At 39.6% G+C, this 26,226-nt stretch overlaps 1 protein-coding gene across 1 annotated transcript in view; it reads left to right on the forward strand.

Annotated features, from left to right (window-relative positions):
* Positions 1–26,226, forward strand: part of RBPMS (RNA binding protein with multiple splicing) — a 158,542-nt gene that overhangs the window by 30,851 nt on the left and 101,465 nt on the right. Inside the window, exon 2 of the mRNA XM_012649834.1 lies at positions 2,587–2,617. Coding sequence (XP_012505288.1) covers positions 2,587–2,617 — 31 coding nt within the window. The remainder of the gene's footprint in view (positions 1–2,586; positions 2,618–26,226) is intronic.

A 26,226-nucleotide genomic window follows, 5' to 3' on the forward strand; every position in this document is an offset into this window, starting at 1 on the left:
TGCTCAGGCTGGTCTCGAACTCCTGAGCTCAAACAATCCGCCCGCCTCGGCCTCCCAGAGTGCTAGGATTACAGGCGTGAGCCACCGCGCTGGGCAAGGGATTTCTTGTTTTACCAAACAGATAGTATCTTTTGGGAAAATTATTTATGAAAGGAATCAACTTATTGGACCTTCACAGAACTTGCATAGAGGTTAGAAAAGAAAAATGCTAATGCAAGTCTGGCAAGTCTTTGTGTGTTTTATGTTCTGACATTTTTTCCCTGTAAATACTTTCTCCCTTCTTGTAGCAGAACAGTTCAAAGGTGAAAAGAGTCCCAGGGCCTGTCTAGGAACAGTAATTAGGAATGGTTTAGAAACTTGGAATCAATTGACAGGCTAGTTAGCACTTGAGTGACATCGGGAGTTAAAAGTTTAAAATACTTACCTGTTTGGAGTCATGAAAATGGCCAATGTTGATTTATTTTCTTCCCGTGCTTTAAATTTGTTTGTGCAGAATTGCGAAGACAATGAGTATAAAGTATAGGGATTGGAGATTTAGAATTTTTGTGTACTTATTATACGTAACTTGAAAATGTGGCTATGTAAGTTGGTTTTGTTTCCTTAGGGCGTGTGTGTGTGTGTGTGTGTGTGTGTGTGGTGTGTGAGCTGGTCAGCTGCAAAACCTTCTGGTTAGCAAACTTGATAGCATCTAGGGTGGAGCTAAGAGGGAAACATATTTAATCACATACTCACCAGTTTCCTGGCGCTAAGAAAATTATCACCAGTGACAGCAGCTACCAGGCTAATTTAACTTTAGTTCTGGACACACGTTTGCCACAATTATTTACAAAGTAAATTTCTTACAGAAAATATAGGGGTTATCTGACTTCCTCTTTTTAGTGATGTTTTCATGAATCCTCGGTAGGGTTTTTGTCATGTGTGTGTCCCATTAAAAATTCCTTCAAGTACCAATGTCATATCCAAATATTATATTTAGTATTCTTAAATTTGAAAGCAGAATATCACATAAATTTCTTTTTTACATATCGTCTAGGTACCTACTATGTGCCAGGGACTAATGTTCTCGTACGCCTTATGGGCTAAGGTAAAAATTATTACACATTAGGTTAGAAAAGGCTAATTGCTATGACAGATAAGAATAAAGTAATAACTGGGTAGAAAATTAAGGAAAGATTCTTAGAGGCAGTAGCATTTGGGCCGGATCATCTACTGTTATTTTATATACAATTATCTGGGCTTTGTTTAGGCATGAGAACATTGCGTAACGCTTCCTTTGTAGGAACTTAACAGTGTACAACAGAAACCCAAATGTATATCTCTGAACAAATTTAAACAAATATCTGAGGATAGATTTTATAAAACCTTCTATTCGGACTCTTCGTTTTTTTTCTTATGTAAACTAGCACACCCAAGCAGTCATAGAAAAATGTATAACGAATGCAACTTAAAAAGGAAACGTCACAATTTCGTAATTAACAGTATGGAATGGATGTGTTTTACTGAGACAGTTGCATTTTCAATAAGTATTTCTTTAAGTCTCCTATTCGTGCTGGGGAACTTGGCTAAGCAGGAAATTCTGTTGTTGCAGTAAGTCCCTTTCTGATGTGCGTTCATTTTGTAGTGATCATGTGTTAATTTCACCTGCCCAAAGTAGGGCTGAGAAGGAGGACCTGGCTCAAGGTCTCTGAGCAGTTGAAAGGTACATTGCGAGCTCCATGCCTGAGCCCTGCCTGCTGCATGCGTAGCAGAGCAGCTTAGCCTCGTTCCCAGCCTGTTTACTGTGGGTTCTGAGTTGTCATGGGCATTCTTATCTGGTTTCCCAGCCTGGCCCACCAGTTCTCTGTCGGATACCACTGTCTCACCAGGGCTCTTTTTATTCTTACTCCAAATGGAGACCCAGCCTCTCAAACATCTGTAGTATTTGTCCCTTATCTCTTTGTTCATGTGTTCCGTCACCTTGTCGCTATTTATAGGTCACCAATTCTGCTTTCCATTTGAAGACCTGTCTGGCAGGGCTTGGCACCTCTGTCCTCTCACTGTATGTGGGGCCTGGTTGCTGACCTACCTCTGAGGGGACAGAGTGGGGATTGCTCAGGCCCACTGGTGTCCATCAGGACCAAAGAATCTGCAGGGTAAACTGGGGGTGGCAGGAGGACCTCCTGGAAATAGTAAGTCTTAGTTTAGTTTTTCAGAGAAAGTAGTCACATGGGTCACTTGAAAAGACAGAAGGTCCCTCAAGAAGAAAGGCATGATGGTGAAGGGGTTTAAACTGGGTCTGCGTTAGGAAAATGTGCATGGGCTTTTTATGCCTTCATAGTGCACGAGCTTTGGAGTCGGCCAGTGCAGCTGTGGCATCCTGGTCTCCTGTCCTGGCTCTGTCACTTATTAGCTGTGTTATCTCCGGCAAGTTACTGGATTTCTCTGAGGCTAGTTTTTCCTTGTGTAAATTGGGAATAACAAAATCTATAACATAGGGTTGTATGTTGTATATTGTAGCAATAATTACAGAGATCATGCCTCAATAGAATGTAAATAACGTGCTCAACAAGTGAAAAGTTGCCAGTCATGATCCTCGTTATTTGGAAGGGGGTATCCCTGGGACGTGGAATGTAGACAGGTTATGGAGCAATCAGTCAATAAGGCAAGCTTTTGTGATACTGGAAATTTAATTAGACATCAGTTACTTAGGGTATATGGTAATATTGGATTCATAAGTAGGTGCATGGTCTGCTCCACTTTGCTGGCTGGGTGACCTTTAACCTCTCTAGACCTTAGTTTATCTGTTTGTAAGAAGAGAGTGAAGCTAGTAATGCCTACTTCGTGGAGTTGTGAGGATTAAAGGAGATATTATATGTAAAGTGTGACATAGTGTCTGATACAGAATTTGATATAGACAGAAAACTCGTATTTTTATTTCATAGCTACCTTTCGGGCACAGTGAAAACAATGCTCAGTGACAGTTGCATTATTGTGTTCTGTGTCCTTTGAAGCATGGCTGTTCTATTTCCAAACTTTTTGACACTCCTGCATTATATTTTCCCAGTAAATACACCCCCCCACACGTTAGCGTTAGCCCACTATTAAGTATTAATTCTTCACTCTGGTATTACTACTTTTGTAGAAATTCCTGTCTTCCTTCAAAAGCTGAGGCTAGGTTCCTCAGTATATTGCAGGGTATATAGCATGAGCCCTCTTCTCCTGATGTTCTCTGTATCTGTGATTTAAATATATATTTTATATGTAGAATAATTTATCCTCCAACGTTTAGTGCAATGCTTAGCATGTGGTAGAAGCTCATTTATTAGCTCCTTAATTTGATTTGTTGATTGCTTAATATTTTTCCCTCCATTGACAGTTAAACTTTGCAGCATAGTGATTATTTTTGGTGTTCTGTTTCACAATGGAACATTAGACAGATACAGCCTGTTAGTGAACATGCTTCTTCTTCACCTACCAGTTTTGTTGTAATAGCTACTTTTCTTAGCCAAGGAATTTTGGTAACAATTAGCATACAATTTGTCAAGCACTTTTACCTATATTCCAGATAATTGTTCTAAACATTTTTGACTTACTGACGTCTTACAACAATCCTATGAGGAGGTACAACTCTGATTTATCTGCATTTCATGGGTGAAGAAATGACAGAGAGGGTAAGTAACTTGCCCTAGCTCACACAGCTCCAGTTTGATCAAGGATGGCATTTGAACCCAGGCAGCTGCTGATTCTAGCAATGGTGGGTTTTTTTGTTTGTTTTTGAGACAGGGTCTCACTTTGTTGCCCAGGCTGGAGTGCAGTGGCACATTCATAGTTCAGTGTAACCTTGAACTCCTGGGCTTAAGTGATCCTCCCACTTCAGCCTCCCAAGTAGCTGGGATGACAGGCACACAGCACCACGCTCAGCTAATTTTTTGTGTAGAAATGGGGTCTTGCTATGTTGCCCAGGTTGGTCTCAAACTCCTGGCCTCAAGGTATCCTCCCACCTCCAGTCTCCCAAAGTGCCGGGATTACAGGCATGAGCCACCATGCTCAGTCCGATGGTCTTAGCCACCATTTTACTCCTTGCTGCCTACCATGCCAAATGCCTGACGGTTTCTTGCGCATGCTGTCTTTCGTGAAAAGTTACTTACCTTCTCTTGATTTGTGCAGTGCTTTAAAGGGGACAGCATGGCAATGCTGGAGCCCTAAGATGGGAGGATGTGAGTGGATGCTGGGTAAATGTTCCTTTTCCACCAGGGGGCCAAATTGTCCATCTGTAAATAAGATTTCTTGTCTTCGGACTCCTTAGTGATTATTTTTCCTCGGGGGCCTGTCATCCTTTAAATCTTGTGGTAGAAAATTAAAGTGAATTTCACTAAAATGTGGTTTATTTTTAAATTTTCATTTAAATATTAGTTTAGGGAAGTTAATTAAGTACCTGGCCTGTGGATCCAGCTTCCTCCATTTCCCTTCTCTTTTCACTATTTAGAGAGAAGACTTTCCTTAGAATTAGATTACACCTTGGAGGGTGAATATCTTATCTGCAAACCATGAACATCTGGGGTACTGAATAGGTGGCGGGCTTGTGTAATAGGACCTGAATAAAGTTAGGCAAACATGACTATCTCAGATATCTGAAAGGCTTTTGAACGGAGTCTGAGGTTAACTCGTTTTTCATAGTTTCAGATAAAGCCGGAGCACATGGGAGCTAGGGAGGACCTTCTCATTTTGGTTGCAGTGTATTTTTTTTGCTTACTGTTTCTTAGGGTTGCTCTAGGTGTTAGAGGTTGCATGGAGGTCTGGCTCCCAGCCTGCTTAAAAGCAGTGATCGTGAATGTTTTTCGGGGTCATTGATCCCTTGGAGAGTCTGGTGAAACCTGTGGGCACCCTCCCTAGAAAAAAAAAAAACACACACACACACACACACACACACACACACTCACACTCTCTCTCTCTCTCTCTCTCTCTCTCTTTCTCTCTCTCCCCCTTTCTCTCTTTCCCCCTCCCTCCCTCTCTCCCTCTCTCCCTCCCTCCCTCTCTCCCTCCCTCTCTCTCCCCTCCCTCCCCCTCTCTCTCTCCCCCCCTCCCCCTTGTTCATAACCCCTTCAGGGCCACAAACCTAGGCTTTAAAAATACATGGCATTTCCGAATCGGGCCCATGTCACTGTCCCTCCCTTTCTCTGTACCATCCTGGATCACCAATGCAGTTGATTGGTTTGTTTATTATATCTTTATTTGCACCCCAGGATTATATGCATTTTAAAGTCTTCCTGACTCAGGAAGTGAATTTCAGAAGGAAAAAAAACCCCTCAAACTGTATCAGATGTTACCACTTCAGGAGGTAACTGGAAAGTGCACCGTGCTTTCCTGGCCACTGTCAGCCTAGAAGAATGGGTACAGCGAGGGGTCCAATTAGCAAGCTTGTAAAACCTCCCCTGTGCTGTCCCCTCCCTTTCCCTCCCTTCTGCCACACTGAATTCCCCGAGCTCACTCACCTTTATGTACCTGGGCACCTCCTGTTCTCCACCTGGAATGCCCTTCCATCCTTCCTGCACGCCAGGAATGTTGCTCATCTTTCAGCACAAGGATCAAGTGGAAGCCTCGCTGAGCTCCCCTGGCAACCTCTCTCTCCTCCTCTGTTTCCATAGCAATTTTTAAAGGCCTCCGTTACAGCATACATATCATGTTGTAATTATTTTTTATATGTTTGGCAGACTCCACTGCCTGTAAACCAAGTGCTTGTCTTAGTCATCCTTGATCACCCAGCACGGTATTCCGTGCTAGATACATTTGCCATCTAGAGTTCATGTTATACAAGTGTGCTGTGGGGTTAGAAGGCTGGGATTCCAATTCTGACACTGTGACTTTGGGAAAGTTATTTCATCTCTTTTTGTCCCTCTGTTCCTCATCTGTAGGCTTAGGGGTGCTGGCAGGGAATTGATTCAATGCATGCAGGGCACTTAGAAGAATAGTGCCTGGCACGTGGTAAAATATCCAGCAGCTTGCTTTTTTTTTTTTTTTTTTTTTGAGACAGGGTCTCACTCTGTCGCCTTGGCTAGAGTGCAGTGGCATCATCAGAGCTCACTGCAACTTCAAACTCCTCCTGGGCTCAAGCGATGCCCCTGCCTCAGACTCCCCAGTAGTAGCTGGGACTACAGGCGCATGCCACCATGCCTGGCTAATTTTTCTGTTTTTTATAGAGATGGGTCTCATTCTTGCTCAGGCTGGTCTCAAATTCCTGAGCTCAAGCGATCCTCCCATCTTGGCCTCCTAGAGTGCTAGGGTTACAGCCGGGAGCCACCACACAGCTATTAACCATCGTACTATTTTATCATAATATTAAGCAGTATTATTATTGAGTGAATGAGAACCTCTTAAGAATAACCTGGTATCATTGGAGAAAACATTATTTAGATGTACAGAAATTGAGTCAGCTCTGTATTCTCCAAGTTTAAATCCCAGCATAGATCAAATACAGAAATCTAAATTTATGGGGCTTCCAGCGAGGCTTGGTAGAATATTCTCTACAATCTACTCTCCGTGTCTTTATATTAAAGTTAACTGTCATCTGCTTGAGTCCATAAGGTATGTAGAAGTAGGTGCTGTGGGAATATAAGGCTTCTTAAGGGTAGGAAATTCCATGTACGCTGTTTTAATGTTATGATTTAAATGTGTTAAAAACCTTGTGTTTTTCAAATCACTTTTCAGAGTAGCCCTAGCAAGCCTTGGGGCGTGTGTGGGAGGGGTCCCCACCATCTGTAGTCCCACTAGTAACATTCAGCCCAGTTCCAAACCAGAAGAAACGCTTAATCACAAAAGCATTTGCTTCTGCTTCTAACACAAGTCAAAGGTGATGAGAAAAAAAAGCAGTCCTTGAGCTCTTTCCTTAGTGTATTTTATTGGAAGGCAAGATAGAAATATCCTGTTAAAGTCATACGTGTAATCTGTTTTAGAACTGGAAGGCGCTTCACTAGTACGGCCCTCTCTCCCTTTACAGGTGAGGAAACCGAGGTCCCAGAATGTGGAGCGATACAACATTGTGTGTCAGGACACGGAGAGGAGTGTGTGCTGCCAGTCATCACGTGGATGGCCATGCAGCCAGCCGGGGGGTTCCAGGGGGGTCTTGTATGCCCTTTCTAAGTGGGAGCCCCTGTCTGATTTCAAGCACACAGCTTCCAGAAAGCTTTCCTGGACTCCCCAGGCAGTCTCTGCTTTGTGCTTTTATAACTAAATTTTGCCTAAATTAAAAGCAGTGAAACCCAGGCCTCCTGGAAGGGTATTTAGTTTTCCTTTTAAGAAAAAGCAGAACACTTCAGCTAATGACAGTGTTGGAAAACCTTAACCACCCCGTCCAGTGATTGATATACCTGTCCCCAAATTTTTGTAGTGAAATATAAAAACAGTCTATAATCTTATTTTGTAATCAAAATTTAACCAATTATAGTAGGTCTCAAAAAGTCCTTAGCCATTGGGTTGTTAAGTCACCCAGCAAGATCCCTTTCATCAACTTCCTCACAGGCATTTCTTTTCATGTTTCGGCTTCTTGGTGTCTACCTAGTTTTCTAAGATCTGCAGCCCAATAAATTGTGCTATTATCTCCAAGTTTCCATGTTTTAAAAAGTATATATTCGCTGTTGTCTCCTTTCTGAAAATGTAGGTCAGTTTTTGACTTTGAAACTATTTTTAAAGTGAAAGAGGGAGAGAGTTTTAGAAGAAACTAAATAGTAGTAATTTTTAAATTAAATGTCCAAGCCCCAGTAACTTTGACGTATAGAAAAATACTTTTGGTTATAGTTATAGCTGTAGAGTGTTACAGAATCTACACATAACCTTGGCAAATTTTAAAAATCTGAAATCATACAAGTCCCCTTTTTGGCAATATGGGACAGAATCATTACTATACAGCTGTAACATCTTTGGGGAAAAAACAAGTTGTATGTCTTGATTCTTTTTTGTAATGTGGAACAAGGTATTCGTAAGTTGAAAGCAAAGAAAAGACTTCATTGTGTGTATTCCTGAAATGTATTTCTTGGCACATTTTTCAGATCTTACAAAGAAAACCAGTCTTACTGAGTTATTTAATAACTTTTGATCCATTCCACAAAGTACAATACAAAGTATATCAAAGAACAAAAATGCAATAATGACAGCATTATAAAAATCACTGGTATTTAAATGCTGTATGCAGAGAGTGGTGTTTAAGTTCCTAGTAGCTATCTCAGTTATTAATTGGCTATGATGGAGTAATCATGCAGTAATCCCATTATACATGCTTGAGTATTTATAGCTTTTAGGGACATGTACTAATACCATATTTAGTAGTTTCCCTTAAAGGCCAAAATTATAGCTTGTCTCATCTTCATTTACTTAGATGTGAATGAAAGTGCTGTGAATTTTAAAAATACCTCTCTCATTATAGTTCATCTATTCCAAAAAGATACATTAAGTGTCTGCCATGGCACTATGCAAGTTGCTGAAACTGAAAGACAAATATAACAAGGGTCTTTTGTTGTTTGTTGAGGGTGATGAAAAGTACAGCAGAGGATTACAATCAGGATAAATAATTATTTGTGGGTGTGATTTATTTCAATATGTAAGTTTAAGTGGTTTTCAAATGTACAGTTTAATAGTCTCAATCACTTGCATTTCCTTGAATTGAAGGGGAGGGAAGATGGTGGGCTTACAACGGGTTCACTGGGAATTGCGCATTATTCAACACAGAGCTCCAGAAGCACGTGGTACGACTGCCAGTATTTCCACAGGGAGAAAAGATAGCAGCTTGGTCCTTGATTTTATTGTTTGGCATAGGATTGTCACCTATCAAGGGGACAACTCAGATTTCATAGAAAGAATTGCCTGATTGGAGGCAAGGCCCCGAATCTGTTCTCGCTGTCAATGATGTTACTTATCAATTGTATAATCAGAATTGTACTGATGATACAATTCTGCTGGGTCATGTTAAGAGCTTTTAAGTTTTGATTTGACTTTTCCAAAGACCACTTTTCTTTTGAACCCGTTTCTTATTTGTTAACCTAGTTTGAAGTAATCCTACAGTTTAAATAAATGGACTCCCCGTCAGAAAGTAACTGTTTTTCATCCCATTGGCTGATGAGATGCTCTGAGTCTTTGATTAGATAGAAGAGTGCAGCCAAGTTAGCTCTGCATCTCATTTGCATAATATTTTTTGCTCTTAGGCAAGAAATCTTCACCAGGTCCTCTGGTGATCTGGTGCTGACATAGTACTTGTCACAGAGGTGCTCATGACATCTTTCTGTGTCCCTTGAGGATGTTGGTGCCAAGGGCTACTTACATCCTTCCCGGAGTGGAATGATTTCATCCCTTGGGAATTAGTGGCTTAGTTTGTGTCATTTTCGGCCTTACCACAACGACTACCTCCATGAAGGTAGTTATTTAAAAGAAGATGGTTATGGTAAAGTCAGATGTGATAGGCTTCATTAATAGAGTGTGGTATGCAGGTTTATATGACTAATAAAGTCAAGGTAATAGCTGTAATAATAAAACCAAATAAAGTTTCTGGCTTCTTCACAATTTAGCAGTAGTTTAAATTTATCATTTATTATTCACTACTTTGTTCTTGTTAGAACAAGGCAAGGAATAGATAGATAAACAAGTGGGAAAAAATCATTGCACGTTATTTTCTATCTGCCTAAATTGCAACATAAGGAAACAGCAAAAGAAAAACCCTTTAGCTTAAACATTCCATTGACCCGAGAAAAATCACATAAGCTCTGGAAACAACTTTTATTTTGAGAACTAGACTTGAGTCTTCCCATGTGGGACATTCGATAAAAATCCATTATAAGCTTCTGCTCCTCTAAAATGATGATGTCTTTTGCCTAAGAATAGATCCTCCTTTCAGTATAGAAACCAGATAAGCTGTCCTAAAGTGATCCAAACAGCCAGTGGCCTCACCCCCACCCCACCCCCAAACTTGACTAACAACACAGCAATATAATTTTACCGTTTAAAACTTGGCTGACCTAAACATGAACTTTTAAAGAAAACAAGAGTCATTACTGAAAGAGATTCCATTTCTTTCCGGGGCCTAATTTAAGATGACTTTCCAGAACTTTGAGAAAACTTACTCTTCCAATGGCCACTTAATGGTGTAACAAAATAAACATTCACAAAAGGGGCAAAATGTAGAGTTCTCTGTTTGGATTGTCAAAGTTCTGTTTTTCAGGGGTGCGTTCTTTCTAGGGTTGCCATGTGTAGTTTGGAATAATTTAACAGGGTCCATCAAAAGTTGTACTATGAATTTTAACGGTGTTAATGTATGAATAACTGTGATTTCACAAGACTTTATTGCTTAAATTTTGCCCTGTTTGATTTCCCATGATACCTCTTAATTCTATACACCTCGATTATTCAGAACCAGTGAGTGGTGGTACAGGGCTCTAATCCTGGTGGATCTGGCTTCGAAGACCTTGCTTGTTGCAGTGAACCACACCAACCCCTTTATGCCTTTTCAGACATTCAGGAGTGTGGTTCTCGAGAAGTGGAACAGATTCGAGGAACCATAAGATAATACTTAAAGTGACACAGCAGAGAACACAGGCTTTAGAGTCAGACAAGAGTTTAAATTGGTGCCCTGTACTTTGAGGCTTTGTTTTGGGCAAAATGACCCTCATTTGTCTCGGCTGTGAAACGGGGATAATTTTACCTGCCATGGCAGGGTCAGTGGGATGATTGCATGAGCTACATTGCATGCATAGGATCTGATTAACTGCCTGGTACTTAGTAGGAATTCATGAAATGGTAGCTGTTCTTATAATTATGGACTTGACCGAGAACTCTCATATCCAGATTCTTGGTTCTTTCATGATTGTATACGTATGTTATCTAATTGATGACTTCCAGATATGAGCTGTGTCAAGGATTAAGTGACTGAACGATCATTAATTTCAGGTGGTCCTAAACCCAAAGCAGTGACTTCTGTGAGGTGATTGAGCCTATATTTTGTTTGTAAGTTAAAAAGAAAAAGTAAAAAAGAGAACTGTTTAGAGTCCTGGGTCAGTAAGTAACTCTGAAATTCTGTGCTTGGTATAAAGCCCAACAACAGAACTTGGATTTTTTAATTTCCACAACTCCTAGTAAATAAGGTGTATCAAAGATTGTTATGGGGCAGTGAGGATAAGGGAGTTACTATCAGTGCTCTTTTGCAAACAAAACCAAAAGAGGAAAAAAAGAGAACAAAAGAACAAAAAAGTCACTTTTGCTTCTACCAGACTTGCAAAAATAACAATAATAAGTACCCCTTCATAACACACATGCACATTATTTAGTTCTCTAAATATAGTTTTTTTCTATTGGCAAGGAGTTTATGGAATTCCATTTAACCAGCAACTAAGGGCTTTCCTGGGACAAGGAAATTTATAATCTATGCTAGGCTGAATGATACAAAATGAAAAAGGCCCTGAAACATGTTTCTGAGGGATGAACTAACAAAAAAGATACATATCCATCTGGTCCAACTGGTGACAGGTTAAGCATCCCTAATCCGAAAATCCAAAATACTCCAAAACCTAAAACTTTTTGAGTGCCAACTTATACCTGAAGTGGAAAATTCCACACCTGACCTCACGTGATATGTCCCAGTCAAAACTTTGTTTCACGTACACAATTATTAAAATAGTGTATAAAATTACCTTCATTACCTTATGTATACAAGGTGTATTGTATATGAAGCAAATGGGTTTTGTGTTTAGATGTGGGTCCTATCCTTAAGATATCTTATTTGCATATGCAAATATTCAAAAGTCCTAAATCTGAAACACTGGTCCCTAGCATTTCAGGTAAGGAATACTCAACCAATAGGAACTGCTCTGGAGGTGCTGAGCTGTAATAGATACTCTCTGGAGGCTTCTCTGTGTGCATTGCTCTTTGATTTGGTTAATTCTCTTTCGTAAATCATGGATCTTTGTAATCCAATGGGACCAGTATTTTATGATACTTGATATTATAAGTTCAAAGCCCTTTGCTACAATTTAGAATTCTGTTCATGCTACTAATCCTTGTGGGGCAATGGGTACTGTGTTGGTGATATACACAGATAACTCGGGAGCTTAGAGATGAGAGCAGCTGGGGGGCTGTGTGCGCTGCATATATGGTGGGGAGTGGGTAGAGGGAAGGATGAGCCTCCGCACCAAGAATAATTTTGAAGAGTCTTCAAAGATAAATCAGTGACCGGGAGAAAAAGAAACAACTTTGAGTTAGATTATCTAAATCAACAATATATTGATTTGAGATATAAAATATTAGGGGGATATGGGTAAATATGGGGAGAGAACAACAATTTCTCTGTCTTCTTAGAATCCTTATTTGGAATTTAGTTATTTCCAATAACTAGCCCCTTTTTCTTTTAAAGAAAATAATTGCCTTTTCTTAGGGGGTGACTATGTCAGCCTCAAATCAGGTTTTCTTTCCACTTTTCCCAACCCCTAAACACGTGCTGGTACCAGGAGCCTTGTATTCTCCAAGCTAGCACATTTTACTATGGACAGTTCCAACAGTTACACACTCATTGGACCTTACTGTGACTTCCATGCTTGGTACTATTTCTATCTTGTTGGATAAGGACGTAATGAATCTACTTCTACAGAGCAACTCTAAAAATATTTGAAAGGTGCTGTCAACTTTCTCCTGAGCCTTGTGTTTTTCTCCTTGAGGCTAACCATCTCCAATTCTTTCAGCCATTTTTATGTGATTGCTCTTCTCTGGGTCTCCGACTTTACTCTGCCAGCCTTCAGATGGGATTTTGTGCTTTGAGCACAACCCTTCCATGCAGAGCAGGTTGCTACTGTGTTGTTCCTTTAACGTCAGTATCATTTAGGACTACATTAGTTTTCCCAACATGTCACCCCATTTCTCTGCTTCTCCAAGCCTGGAGAATGTGGTGTTGCCACAGCTCACTGGTGCCCTTGTGTTCTTCCATGCCACTGTGATTAGCTTGTGTTTTTCTTTTAAAAATAGTTCATTGTGTCAAATTCATAGGACTGGATTTTGCTCTAACAAGAGTTTCTTGCTCATGGGCACTTAATAAATATGTCCTGAATGTAACTGAATAAGTAATGAACCTTTAAATGTTTATACTCCCTTGTCATGATGTAGCAATTTGACATAGAGTTGTCAGGATTATAGGTGAAAGTACTAAAGTCTATCTTACCAGAGCCTGCCATTTGAAAAAACAAGTTCACTTCACAAGAGTTTTTTTATTGAACTTTTGTTTGATTGCCTTTTTACTTAAGAAGTTTCTGTCATGCACGTTTGTCTTAAGCCCAACTGTGGCTATTTATTATTCATTCAAATCTTCTTCCCTTGCTGATAAATAAATAGTCTGGTGGTTTTGGGTAAAATAATAGTTACTCCACAGGGTTCTCTAAATAATATAGTCTGTAAAGGAATTGAGCCAATTGCTTGTCTTGTCCTTTTTCTTTCTTTGCAAGTTTTAGGATGGCCATTATAACCTTTATCAGATACAGAGTATAACTAAGTGAATTTCCCATTCTGTCCTCCTGTGCAGTGAAGGAGACTGACAGTAAGTGGAATCAGGAAGTTAATAGTGATCATTATTGCAAGGGGAAAAATGGCAGCAAAAAATGCCATTTACCTGAAACTTTTAAGTGACTTGATTGAGGAAACACTTGCTCAAGCAAAAGCTTACCTCACTACCTTTACACAGAGAAATACAATTAGCACATTTACTTCTGCAATTGGAATTAAATTCCTTGCATGATTATTGCCTTTAGCTCTTTATCCTAACACTTGGGGCCAGGAAGGAAGAGGCATTTGAAATACAGATACTATATTATTCTACCTTAAGTGTTTTTCTTTGCCTTTGCAAGATAATATTACTAGATTGGATATGCCATGTTTTATGTCATCAAGTTTGTGTGGTATCTAGATAAAGAAATAGGAAGATATGATCTTATTTTAAATGTTTGTTTGCAGAGGAGGAATATCTGAATTTACTTTGACGTGTCAAGAATACTTTGGTATTGTAGTAGTAGTTATTTTGTTCTTTCTTATTTTAGACTAAGTTAACATGAGCTGTAATCCCTCACTATGCTCAAGAAATAATGTTTGGAGGATCGACTTTATGTGTGCTTTCCATTCATTTCATAGTATCGTTTAAAAGCAGACCTCTTTAATCAAAGCCAGAAGCAAAGGATGTGTTCTCTTTCTTCCATGTTTTTTGGCAGATCTTACAGCCGAGTTGGAAGAGTCATGAATGGGCAATTTCGAAGAAGTAAAAAAGTAATTTTATTAGTTCATAAAGCGAAATCTTTTCCTTTGAGAGTCCTTTGGTTTCTCAGGGTAGCATAATGCTGTGGAGGCACTGATTCATACTTTTACAAGGAAACTTGTAGCACCTAAGAGAACCTTAAATAGGCTGACTTTGCAGCGAACATCTCAAAAAAGGAATGTTGTAAGAAAATCTTTTGGCATTCTGGTGATAGCATTTTCTCAGAGTTAGGAGGAAAAAGTTCTTCCTTAGAGTAGGCCTCCCATTTGCTTCCTCTCTTGCTGTCAGTTTTTTATAATTAAACAAAATTAATCATGGCAAAGAAATACACATAACGTAAAATTTACCATCTCAACCATTTTTAAGTGTACAGCTCAGTAGTGTTAAGTATATTCATATTCTTGGGCAACAGATCTCCAGAACTTTTACATCTTGCAAAACAAACTCGGTACCCATTAAACAGCACCCCTCCCCAGCCTCTGGCAACCAGATTCTATTTCTGTTTTTATGATTGCTTTAGATATCTTATGTAAGTGGAATCATAGTATTTGTCATTTTGTTACTGGCTTATTTAAATTAGCCTAATGTCTTCAAGTTTCATCATTGTAGCATGTGTCAGGATTTCCTTCCTTTTTAAGGCTGGGTAATACTCCATTGTATTTGTCTGTTGATAGACTTCTGAATTGCTTCTGCCTTGGTTTTTGTGAATAACGGTGCCATGAGCATGGGTTGGCAGACATCTTTTCAAGATACTACTTATACTTCTTTTGGATATATATTTGGAAATGGGATTACTGGACCATGTGGTAATTGTTTTTAATTTTTTGAGGAACCACCATCCTGTTTTTAGCAGCTACACCATTTTGCATTTCCACCAACAGTGCATAATAGTTGCAACTTTATTCACATCTTTGCCAGCACTTTTTTTTTTTCCAGTAGTAGCCATAATTGTCAGTTTTTACACCAACCATAATGATCAAATAATTTTTGAGTGCCTGGGCGCACAAATGTGAGACTTACATGCAGTCTACAAAGCTGGAGTTAAAATTCTTTCTCTTTCAATTGCTTTTAAATACTGTTTTGGGACTTTTATATTTGTGATAGGTCTGGTGCAGAGTATCCTTGCTGCTTCTTGGTTTTTAGCAGTCTGTATGGGGATTTTTAACCTAGGTAGAAGCAGCAGGGGAACATTATAGTAGCTGAAATTGCAGATCTCAAATTTGGCAGAACTATTAGAAAAAATGTCAAGTTCAATAGAACAGATGGGGGGGAAGCATTTTTCATGTCTTAAGAGTTTACAGATTACAGGTGTACAATGCACTGGGATGTTCCTTGCCCATGAATGGAAATGCTCCAGAGACTGTACAGACCAGGAAGATGGATAAGGCAGATGACTTCAGCTCTCTCCAGTGATTCACTTTTTCCCCTCGTTGTGCCTAACTAACTTCCGTATTTTCTCTGTTACAGATGCTAGATAGTATCAAAATGTTTACTTGATATTCCATATGAAAAATGAATCCTCCAAAAAAATTAGAAAGAAAAAACGCTAATGTTTTATCTGTGCCATCAGTAGTATACTTTTTATTCGTGTACTCTTTTAACGTTATATCAGAAATAGCTTTATAATCTGCCGCCTCTGGGCTACATACATTAGAGATTCCGGTAAACTTGGATAGAAGAACATGGGACATTTCTGACCCTTGTAAGAGTACGTAGTGGCAGAGTAACAGCTTTAAACAACTTTTTCGACCTTTAGTATGCCAGTGTTCCCTCTAGTGATACAGGCAAAATTAAGCCAAAATATGAAATAACCTATTTTGGCTTCTTTTCGCTCCCTTTTCTCCTTCTCCCCTTTGCCCTTCGATGTGCAGCGCTCCTACGTGCCTCGCAGGTTCGCCTCTACTAGTTCCCACTCCTCCCTCACCCCGTCGCCACCGTCTGGCAGCTCCAGGGCGCGGGTTTGTGGCGCCTTATCTTGTTTCTGGAAACCTTCGCGGCCAGTCCCAGCCTTTCCCATTTTGCTTGCATTCCCCCACCCCCGCAGTCTTCCTGGAATGCTTCCTGTTTTGCTCTCGGTGGGGCCTGTCCTCCCGAGGCCCCCGCTGAGGCCGGCCGGGGCGCGGAGCTGTTGGCGCGGCCGGAAGCCGGGTCAGGTTCGCGGCCGCACTTCCGGTCGCGAGGCCCGCCATTGTGCTGGAGGGTCGGAGCGCGCGGGTTGGGCCTGGGCCTGCTGTCGGAAGTGAGAGGGCACCGAGAGCCAAAATAACCTGTAAAGGGATCTGCTAAACTTCCTCTGGTGGGATCCGGGAACGGCCAGGGGGCGGCATTTCGGGTGACTGCAGTGACTGAACTGGGTCTTCCAGGGGAAGGCTATTGAAAGACTTGGTGCTTCGTACTGGTACCATGACTCTTACCATTACTTTTATTTTCTCACCATAACTTTTTTTTTTTAAATCGTAGTATTAATAATAACTCACCTGAAGTAGCCACTTGAGGCAGTAGGAGCAGTGCAAAAAGCACGTGCTTAAACATTCTTGTTCACATCGCCACCGGCAGTGGCTCACTACCGATAGCGACTGGGACAGGGTGGCTTCAAGCTCTGCAGCTTCTCCACAGCCCTAATCTGGAATAAGAAGCTAGGTGGATTTTGCTTGTTTGTAAAATATCGGAATGAGTTTGCCCAAAGTCTGTTTTCCCTTAAAATGTAATACTGTTTCTTCTCCGACGGCTACCTGGTTTTAAAAAGTTTTCTTGTAATGGCGTGCTGCATTAATAGTTTTGGTAATTAAGGCTAAAAAATGTAAAACCTTGTTACCCTGCATGATGTAAAAAGAAAAGGCTGCATATCGTAATGGTGAGGAGCCCACGATCTGAAGTGCTTAAGTACAAACTTAAGCTCTAAGGCCAGCTGTTTTACTTTGGACAGGTTCCTTAACCCTCAGTTTCCTCATTTGCAGAATGGTTCCTATCTCATAGGGTTGTGGGTAGGGGTAATTGAGTTGATGCAAGTTGGGGCCAGATGTGCGTCATAATCTTTCAGATTTTAAAAAATAGCACAGTTGATAACCCGTAGATAACATAGTACAGTGAGGTCTAAGGTAGCACCCAGTAAGTAAGCATATTAACGTTTCTGCAGTGAAACATGAATAGTTACAGTAAGTGGGATAAATTAAAACTGTAAATAGTTTCACATCACTTAAGGTCAGGTTAAATGAGTTACACAACTCCCCCCCTCCCCTACACACACACAACTTTAGGCTTTGAGAGCTTTTAGATTTTGGAATTGTGGATTACAGGTTGTGGAGTCATATATAAAACTTTTGAACAGCTCCTGGCATATAGCAAACACCATATAAAAGTTATGTGCAAAAGTACAAGAAAAATGGAGAAGATGGAGCAGAAAAGTTCCCTGTTCTTAACTTCATCTTGCCAAGCTAACCAGTTGGCTCCTCAGAGAACAGTTTTTTAAGATGATGTCTATTTCAAAGATTCCAAATAATTTCCAAAGTGTGTTCTTTTGTTGTGACTTCTCACTTCTGCCTTGACTTGCCTCTACTCTTAAGCACACGTTAATAATAGCAGGCCAGGTGTGGTGGTTCAAGCTTGTAAGCCCAACAACTTGGGAGGCCAAGGCAGGAAGATCTCTTGAGGCCAAGAGTTCAAGACTAGTCTTGGCAACATAGAGAGACCCCCATCTCTACAAAAAAGAAGGAAAGAAAGCCAGCCACCCTGTGCTTCTTAATCTTTTGATCTGCTTTGCTGCCAATGGATCATTTCTGGAACATCCGATAGTGTAGAAAATTCTTAAATTGTAAACAACTTAAATGTTTCTAACGTTTTATCTTTCATTACCAAAGAGAAGAGCCTCCTGAGTTTAGTACTGTTGGATAGATGTTTTGCATGAATTCATGGCTATTTCATGATTGGCCTGAAAGTCTAGTGATCCTGGTGCATCTTATCCTGTGATCCATTAATCCACTGAAAATATAGTCTAGCTCTTATAGTAGAAAATAATTAGACCCCTTTCTCATCCTCTTTCCCTCTAATACATTATTTACCTAGTCAAAGCCTGACCAAAATGACAATGTGAAAATGTCTGAAAGAATAGTATGTGCTTTTGAAAAGACGACCAGAAACTCTGTGAAGGGCAAAGTTAAAATTTTAAGGGAAATCTTACTATCATTGTGTCTGTAAGAAACAGACAAATTGATAAAAGTAACCAAATACATGGGTGTTCAGATAATTCAGAAGAATAACATATCTTTTGATTATTTTATTGGCTTCTGTCTTCTCTGGAGAACTATAAATTCCACTTTTACTCATAAATCAGTAATCCATTAATTCTGAAAAATGATTCTCTGTAGAAGGAAAGCTGATATTGGAGTTTTTACATTTTTTCCCTTTCTCCTTGCCATTTCTTTATCACTTATCTTTAGGCTTTTTATAGATATATTTTTATGAGGACTTTGCTAAAGAAACAAACATTAAAATCAGTTAAGATATACCAATAAGTCAGAATTGCCAGAGATTGTCTTCTTAAAGTGTAAGCCTTGTTTCTTTGTATAAATTTATCTCTTGCTACTTCGTGTTATCCTGACGAGGGATATTATTAATAATTTTAAAGATGATTTTATAGTTTATTATTAGTGATTCCTTCGAGTTCATGTTCTCATTTATTGTGGTTAATCTGTGAAGTAGATTTGGTCATTTAATATATCTTATTTTTAGCAGTTTCACAATATTCTAAATCTTGTATCTTAACTCCTCTAATAAGAATCAAGGCCAGCAATCAATAAGGGAGAGGCTGTTCTGTTTGCTGTTCTGTTTTCAGACTTGCTACTCAGAAGCAAAAAGGGTTAAAGAAGAAACTCATACAGTTTCTTCTACTTCTGTGTTTTCTATTTTAATGCTTAATACCGGTAGATTAATTTTTCAGTCATTTTTTTACGATAAGCTTAGCTTTAAAATGAGGCAGTACTTAGGCATAGCATTAGAATAACTTCCTGGCGTCTGTGTGCACATGAATATGTAGTGTGATATTGGCTGTAGCAACAAAAAAAAAAAAAAAACACTGTGGCTTAAACATAAAAGCCTGAAAAATGGTTCATGGTCTACATATCTTGAGGGACTTTCTATTTTGATTCTCTGCCACCTTCAGCACGTAGCTGTCATTTTATGGCGTAAGGTGGCTGCCCCAGTTCTCACAGTCATCTTCTGGAAAACAGGAAAGAGGGAACAAAGAAAGGCTAAAAATTGAGAAGCTGTAGGCATCACTTCTTCCTAAACCATAGACCAGAATTTAGTAATAAAGGTTGAGCATCCCAAATCTGAAATGCTTCAAAATTCAGTTTTTTGAGTGCCAACGTGATACTCAAAGGAAATGTTTGTTGGACCATTCTGGATTTTGGACTTTTGGATTTGGGTTGCCCAACTGGAAGTATAATTGAAATATTTCAAAACCTGGAAAAATTTGAAATCTGAACACTTGTGGTCCCCCAAACATTTTGGATAAGGGGTACTCAACCTCTATAGTCCTAACTAGCAAAGGAATTTAGGAAATTGTGTATCCAGCTGAAATGTATCACTATGTAAAATGGAAAGAAAAGATACTGGAGGAAGTGGGCAGTTGCTTTTATAAAGTGTGTACTATTAAGTGCAGAGTCTTGTGAATCATGGATAGTCATCGTTGCCAACAGCTGACAAAAGAAAAAGACTCACCTTCATTATACAGCCATTGGGATCTACAAATCACCAGTGTTGGGCATGTGTGAAAAATAATTCCTTCCAATCTGTCACCCATGGAAAAAAAGATCTCCTAATTCTTAATTTAGGAAAGACTTTGTAAGGAGACATTATTATTTTAAAAAGTGAAACATATGGAAAAAATTTCAGTAGAGTAGAAAGTAAAAGTCGTCGTACCCAATTTTCATTGAGATACTTATAGAATTTTATTTTACCAGTGTACAAAATTGTATTTGCATTTTTCCACATAGCAGTGAATCTTAAGACTTTTCCATATCAGCGATATCTACCTCATTTTTAAAAAATGTTATATATTTATTTGGGAACTTTTATAACAATGCTGTTAACTATCAATGTACGTCATTTGTGGTTACTTTTTTTTTTTTTTTTTGCTAGATGATGGATTATAGATAGGTCCCTGATACAAACAGGAGATTTCTTTTTTCTTTTTTTTTTTTTTTAAAAGAGATTTTTAGAAGCCTTTTAGTCACTTTGTCCTTTTGCCTCAGCAGTCTGTAGTCTGGCCTTTCAGTGTTGCTAAATTTTCTCTGTGAGAATACATGTGCTGTTAAAAGTTAAGAAGACTCTGACGTGAAAAGCAAACAAACCGAAATTATTGAGGTGGTTTACAACTGCAGTGTCCGCTGTTAAGTTCAGCATGGAACATAGAAAAGATAAACTAGATGTGGCTTCTAGTTCTAGATAATATTTGCCTAATTCTTTTCTATTAATTAGAATATTAACATTTAATTTGTTAAGGATTAGAAGAGTTAGCCTGAGCCCGTATCTGATATTTTTCACATGCTCTGTGACGTTAAGCATGTGCAAAGTCCTGTGCACATTTTTGAACGCACAGCATAACTGAGGTGGAAGACACCTAGATGTTCACAAGATGGTGCGTTCAAGGTATGTGTTCCCTGTGCCCCTCCTGCCGTTGGTTTGAGGATCGGCAGTCCCACTTGTTTTGAGTGCTGGCCTTAAAACCAGCTCCCTGTGTTGCCTCTCAAAGTCAAGTCAAGGCATCTTTTCTATCAAGTATAGACTCTGGAGATGGAAGCAGCAGTGCATGAGGAAGAGGAGGTGGCTGGTGAAAATTTGTAAGAATTTGGAAAAGTCTATAGAGAGCAGTGGGTAGAAGTGGTCTAATGGTTAAGAGCTCTTGGGCTCAGGAATCAGTTTTTGCTCAAGATTCAAATCTTGGCTGTGTCACTTTCCAGCTACCTTGAACCAAGTTACTTTCTGAACCTCAGTTTTTCCTTATCTGTAAAATGGGGACAGAAATAGGATCTATTTTACCTAGTTGGAGTTAGGATTAGATAATCATGTAGTAAAATGCTTCGTAGTATGTTTGGCAAGTACTATATACCTCTATATACTCTTCACTTTTTCTCTATATTCAGTTTATCAAATTTTGTGAGACCAGACGCATAGGGAGGAGCTTTCCTGTCCTTTGTTTCTTTTGTCCATTGTCCCGGCTAGCCTGCCTGCCTAGCCGCTGGAGTGGAAGTCAGGACTAGGCATTTGGGGGTTTGTCATATCACATTTTATAGCTGGGGGTACTGGGGAATGATAGGTAACTTCTGCAAGGGAAACAGTGTCGAGAGCAGCGCTAATTCCACGTTCTCAGGCTTTCGAGCAGTTTACCATTGTGGCATGTAGTCCTCAAACGCCTTCTTGAGCCTAATCAAGAATGAAAGGAAAGAAATAAAGACAAAAACAACAAACTTTATAGTGTTTTTAAGCTTTTGTTGTTGTTAAAATACTAGGATACCCTAACATGGTCGTCTTTTTCTGACTTAGTCCTACGTTCAGGTATCCTGAGGCAACTTGAATAATGTCCAGTTTATCTCACACCGGCCCCCGCCTCCCCCGTAGTTCTCTAAGTGGTTTCTCCTCACACCGTCTCCTTTGTGGTGGAGACAGAAAACACTGTCACCTCTACCTCACACAAGGAGAAACTGGGTCTCAGGGTGATTCGTTGGAGGAGCATCACTGCTCGTATGAGACTTGAGGCCAGATTCTAGTATTTTCTGCTTCTCTGATAGTCTTAGGCTTTTTGCCTTCCACGGAGTACTTTTCCATTGTTTTAGAAAGAACTCCGTCAGGGCCAGATTCTACAGTTTTATGGGTAGAATTTGCTTTCAACAGAAAATCGTGAAAAATTACAATTTACTTTTAGTTACACTTCAAGTCAACTAGGATGTCCTGTTTAGAAGCCGGGCTCCAAGCCTTTTTAAAGAACAGTTTATCTTTCTTTTAAACAAATGGAGGTATTACATGGCTCACAGATGGAGGGCAGGTTGCCACATCACAATAAATTAATGCATGTTTCCTTCTCTCAAATAACTTTACTCTTAAAATGAAGGAATAGGAGAATGGATGAAAATTATAAAATTTTAAATTGCCACATCTAGATACTTTAAAATCAAGTGACTAGTCCCCATTTCAATATTCATTTAAAAGTATACTACTTAAAAAACCCCGGAGGTAGAATATTTAATCATTTACATGCTAGTTCCTAAGAATTAATAATTAACCAATTCAGCATGAAATGGATTTACAGATGGACTACTGTAACCCAGCCGGTAGACTGAGTTTGAGTCAGGTGGAAACACTGGATGGTTTCAACCTGATCTCTGTTGGCTTTTACTCCTCGTACCCAGAACTGAACTTTGAGAAGGAGGGTGGGACAGACACCGTGGGAAGTCACTTCAGGTAGGAGCTGGAGAGTGTGAACAGAACCCCATTCATCTGTGATACTGGCTGGGCACTCCCGAATCGCGATCAGACAATCAAGCGGCAGGCTTAGTGGTATGCTTCAACCAATTCAGGCCTCCACTCCCAATTCCTGCCTTGGAATTCATGCCACTTGAATGGCCAGAAGTGGTCATGTAAAATGCTGCTTGTATTTCTAGAGCTGCATAACTGGGAAAAAATAATTGGACTCCTAAAAGCTGGCACAGTCTTGCAACAACACGGGTACTGCAGTGATTAGTTTATTTGTCGATTTTTTTTTTTGGTTTCTCATTGCCTGAAGGAAGGCCTTTCATTTAAAAATAAAGAAGCTTCAGTTGGGCCCTGTGGCTCATGCCTGTAATCCTAGCACTCTGGGAGGCCAAGGCGGCAGGATTGCTTGAGCTCAAGAGATCGAGACCCCATCTCTACTAAAAAAAAAAAAGACAGAAAAATTAGTTGGGTGTGGTGGCATGCACCTGTAATCCCAATTACTCAGGAGTCTGAAGCAGGAGGATTGCTGGAGCCCAGGAGTTTGAGGTTGGAGTGAGCTACAATGACTGTGATGACACCACTGTACTCTACCTAGGGTCACAAAGCAAGACTGTCATCTCAAAAAAAAAAAAAAAAAAAAAGCAGCTTGATAGTAAAACTACTCCTTAGCCTTTAATGGTACTGATGGTACTGATTGATGAAAGGCAGGTGTATAGTTGGTAAAAATCCTAGGTGTACATTAAAATGAGTAGTAAATATCAGTAAATGTGGTGACTAGCCAGTATCTTAGTATGTTTTTAAAATATAGACTGCTTTAAAAGCCCTAGAGGTAGAATGTGTAACTACTTGCATTCCAAAACAAGTGTTCCATCCTGGGCGCATGTACAGGCCGTGGGTGCTGTCATAGCAGTGCTTTCTTTTTCATCACTGGCTCTGTAGAAGTAGGCAGACCCCAACACATTTCACTGGCCGGGGCTCCCACCTGCCATCCCAGTGCCTTAGGACTTGGAAGGTTTCTTTTATAATGCGTACCTCCCCCAAGCTAAAATCTTTGAATAATGTACTGTCATTGACTATTCCATTTATAATAAACTTAATGTATAAAATGATACATTATCAAGAATTACTTCAGCCATCTGACATAGGATCTGTCCTCCTGAGGCTTTGTTGTTTAGGCAAGACTGAGATGTCTTTTATTATTTAATAGGTGTTTTGATGTAGGTCATGTGGAGGTTGTCTGACAAGCAAAGCAAGACTGCTTTGGGCAGGAACTGAGTTGAGATTTTGATAGATACAGATTATTATCTTTCTCCCCTCCCAGCCCCGACAGTTTTCTCTTTGGAAATAGCTCACATTATTTCAGACTCTGTAGAAGTGTGAATGGGGCTAGTGTCTTTCTCAGGGAAAACTGCCATTTTACTGATGTTTCCCAGCAGGAAACAGTCTGTTGGTAGTGGATATACTGCTAAGAATAGAGAACAAGTGAGAAGCTGGGAATATTTGTACAGGCTTTGGGGGCAAATTTTATTTATGGAGACATTTAGCCCATTTGTTTTTTAAAATCAAATTGCTAATTGTAACAAATCTCTCCCATCTTCTGGGGACTAGAAACAGTGTTGTTCCAGGAATTGTCACTAGCCTGAAACCACTGTATAATGGTTGATTTTGTGTTTCTTTTCCATCTTATTTCAAGCATCTTCAGAAAAATGTCACATGCATAGATGGCAGTTTGTAGGGAAGAAACAGCGAAGGTCTTTAGTACTAGAACACAGGACTTTCCTCTGTGAGATGCCTCAACAAGGCTGCATTCATGTTTCTAAGAGATCAGCAATACAGGTTGTATTGCACTAAGTTCGCCGTAGGTTGAACTACATAAGAGGAAGGTGATGATCAGACGTGGCATTTTACATCATCGGCGCTTAGTTAATCATGGAAAAATATAGGTGTTCCAGAGGGCTGTCAGAGATGGCTAGAAATCGGGGTCTACAGATGGGGTGGGTCTTCCAAACTATGGAAGAACTGGAAGGAATGAATAGTTAATGTTTGGTGTGCAGGGATGGTTGTATCAGGTGTTACCATTTACAGAGAATGCATCCAAACATTAATAAAATGCTAGATGTCGCAGGGGTGGGGTGGGGAGAGGTAGAGAATCACTAGGTGGAAGTTAGATGCTCATCGCTGACATTTTATCCAGACAACAGGTAAACATCATTGCAACTATATCTATTAGCTCTCCCCACCTCTGCCCCCTACAAGAATTTTTTTTATACGGTTAGTGCATAGGGATGATCCTTGTCTCATTCCTTCTTGTGTAGTTACGTAATTCTGTCATCTTTGACCCCTACGATGCTGCCTAGGTGGGGAAGAGTGCCGGATGATTCTTATGCCTCAGATTCTGGCCAAACACTGAGTTGTTTGCAGTGTTCTCTACTACATGGCATATACCAGGACAGTTAGCTTTTGCGTAAAACCATTTATTGTATCAGAGAATCAACACAAGGGGGGAAGGCTGACTCCTGGCATATGTTCATGTCATATGAGATATAGTTATGCTATTTGTCTAAAAACTGTCCTTTTCATGGTGAGTTACTGTTCCTAACAGGTATCTCATACTACCCTGAAGTGTAGTTACTTGGCATAGATGTTGTCTTCCCCTTTCCCTGTAAACCCATCAGGAAGAAGATACCAAACTGTTAATAATCTTTGTGAGCCTGTAGCAGTATTTCTCAGTGCATGTTCTGTGGGCTACGTATCGGTATCATTTAGGGGCCTTGTTAAAAATATTGGTTCCAGGGGCTCTGCCTTAATCAGAATATCCAGGAATGGAGACCAAGGATCTTTATTTTTAAGTAACCATCATGCCCTCCCCGTGATCTTAATGCACATTAAAGTTTGCTCAACCCTTTGTGTAGAATCTTGCTAACATGCTTTGTGGATCTGGCAACTAGTTAGAGATGTAGAATCTCAGGCCTCACAGTAGGTCTTCAGAATCAGAATCTGCATTTTAATGAAACCCTACGTGATAATATACACACTAAAGTTGGAGCAAATTGCTTTTTACAACTCTTCACAAGTAGTAAGCTCTCATTAATTAATCATTACTTGTTGGTTCGTGGATCTGCTTCTCAGATACTCTACTTTTCCAAAACAAGCAAAGCAAAAAACCCACAAACTTTCAGCTTCTCAGAAATTTAGGGAGTGTCTCAGAAGAATTTTTATTACATTATTTTCAGTAAAGAGTAATAGTGAAAGTTAATGGTATCACTAGTGTAAGCACAAATTTAGTGATTTCCTTCCTAATATTAGGTTAAGTATTAAATGTCCAATTTCCTTAAGTACTAGGTTTGATAGTAGGTATCTCTGATGTTTCACTTTGACACTGCTTGTTTTATTTTTGTGAAGGTACATCCTCAGTCTTTCAAACACATGTTTTGGCTTGTGCTTATGTTTCAAATATTTTTAGAGCAATTTTTGTGAAACCACAGATAAGTCAAAAATTTGTGTTGTTTTTGAAT

Source organism: Propithecus coquereli, unplaced genomic scaffold (assembly GCF_000956105.1).
Source record: "Propithecus coquereli isolate 6110/MARCELLA unplaced genomic scaffold, Pcoq_1.0 Scaffold304, whole genome shotgun sequence".
Lineage (NCBI taxonomy): Eukaryota > Metazoa > Chordata > Mammalia > Primates > Indriidae > Propithecus > Propithecus coquereli.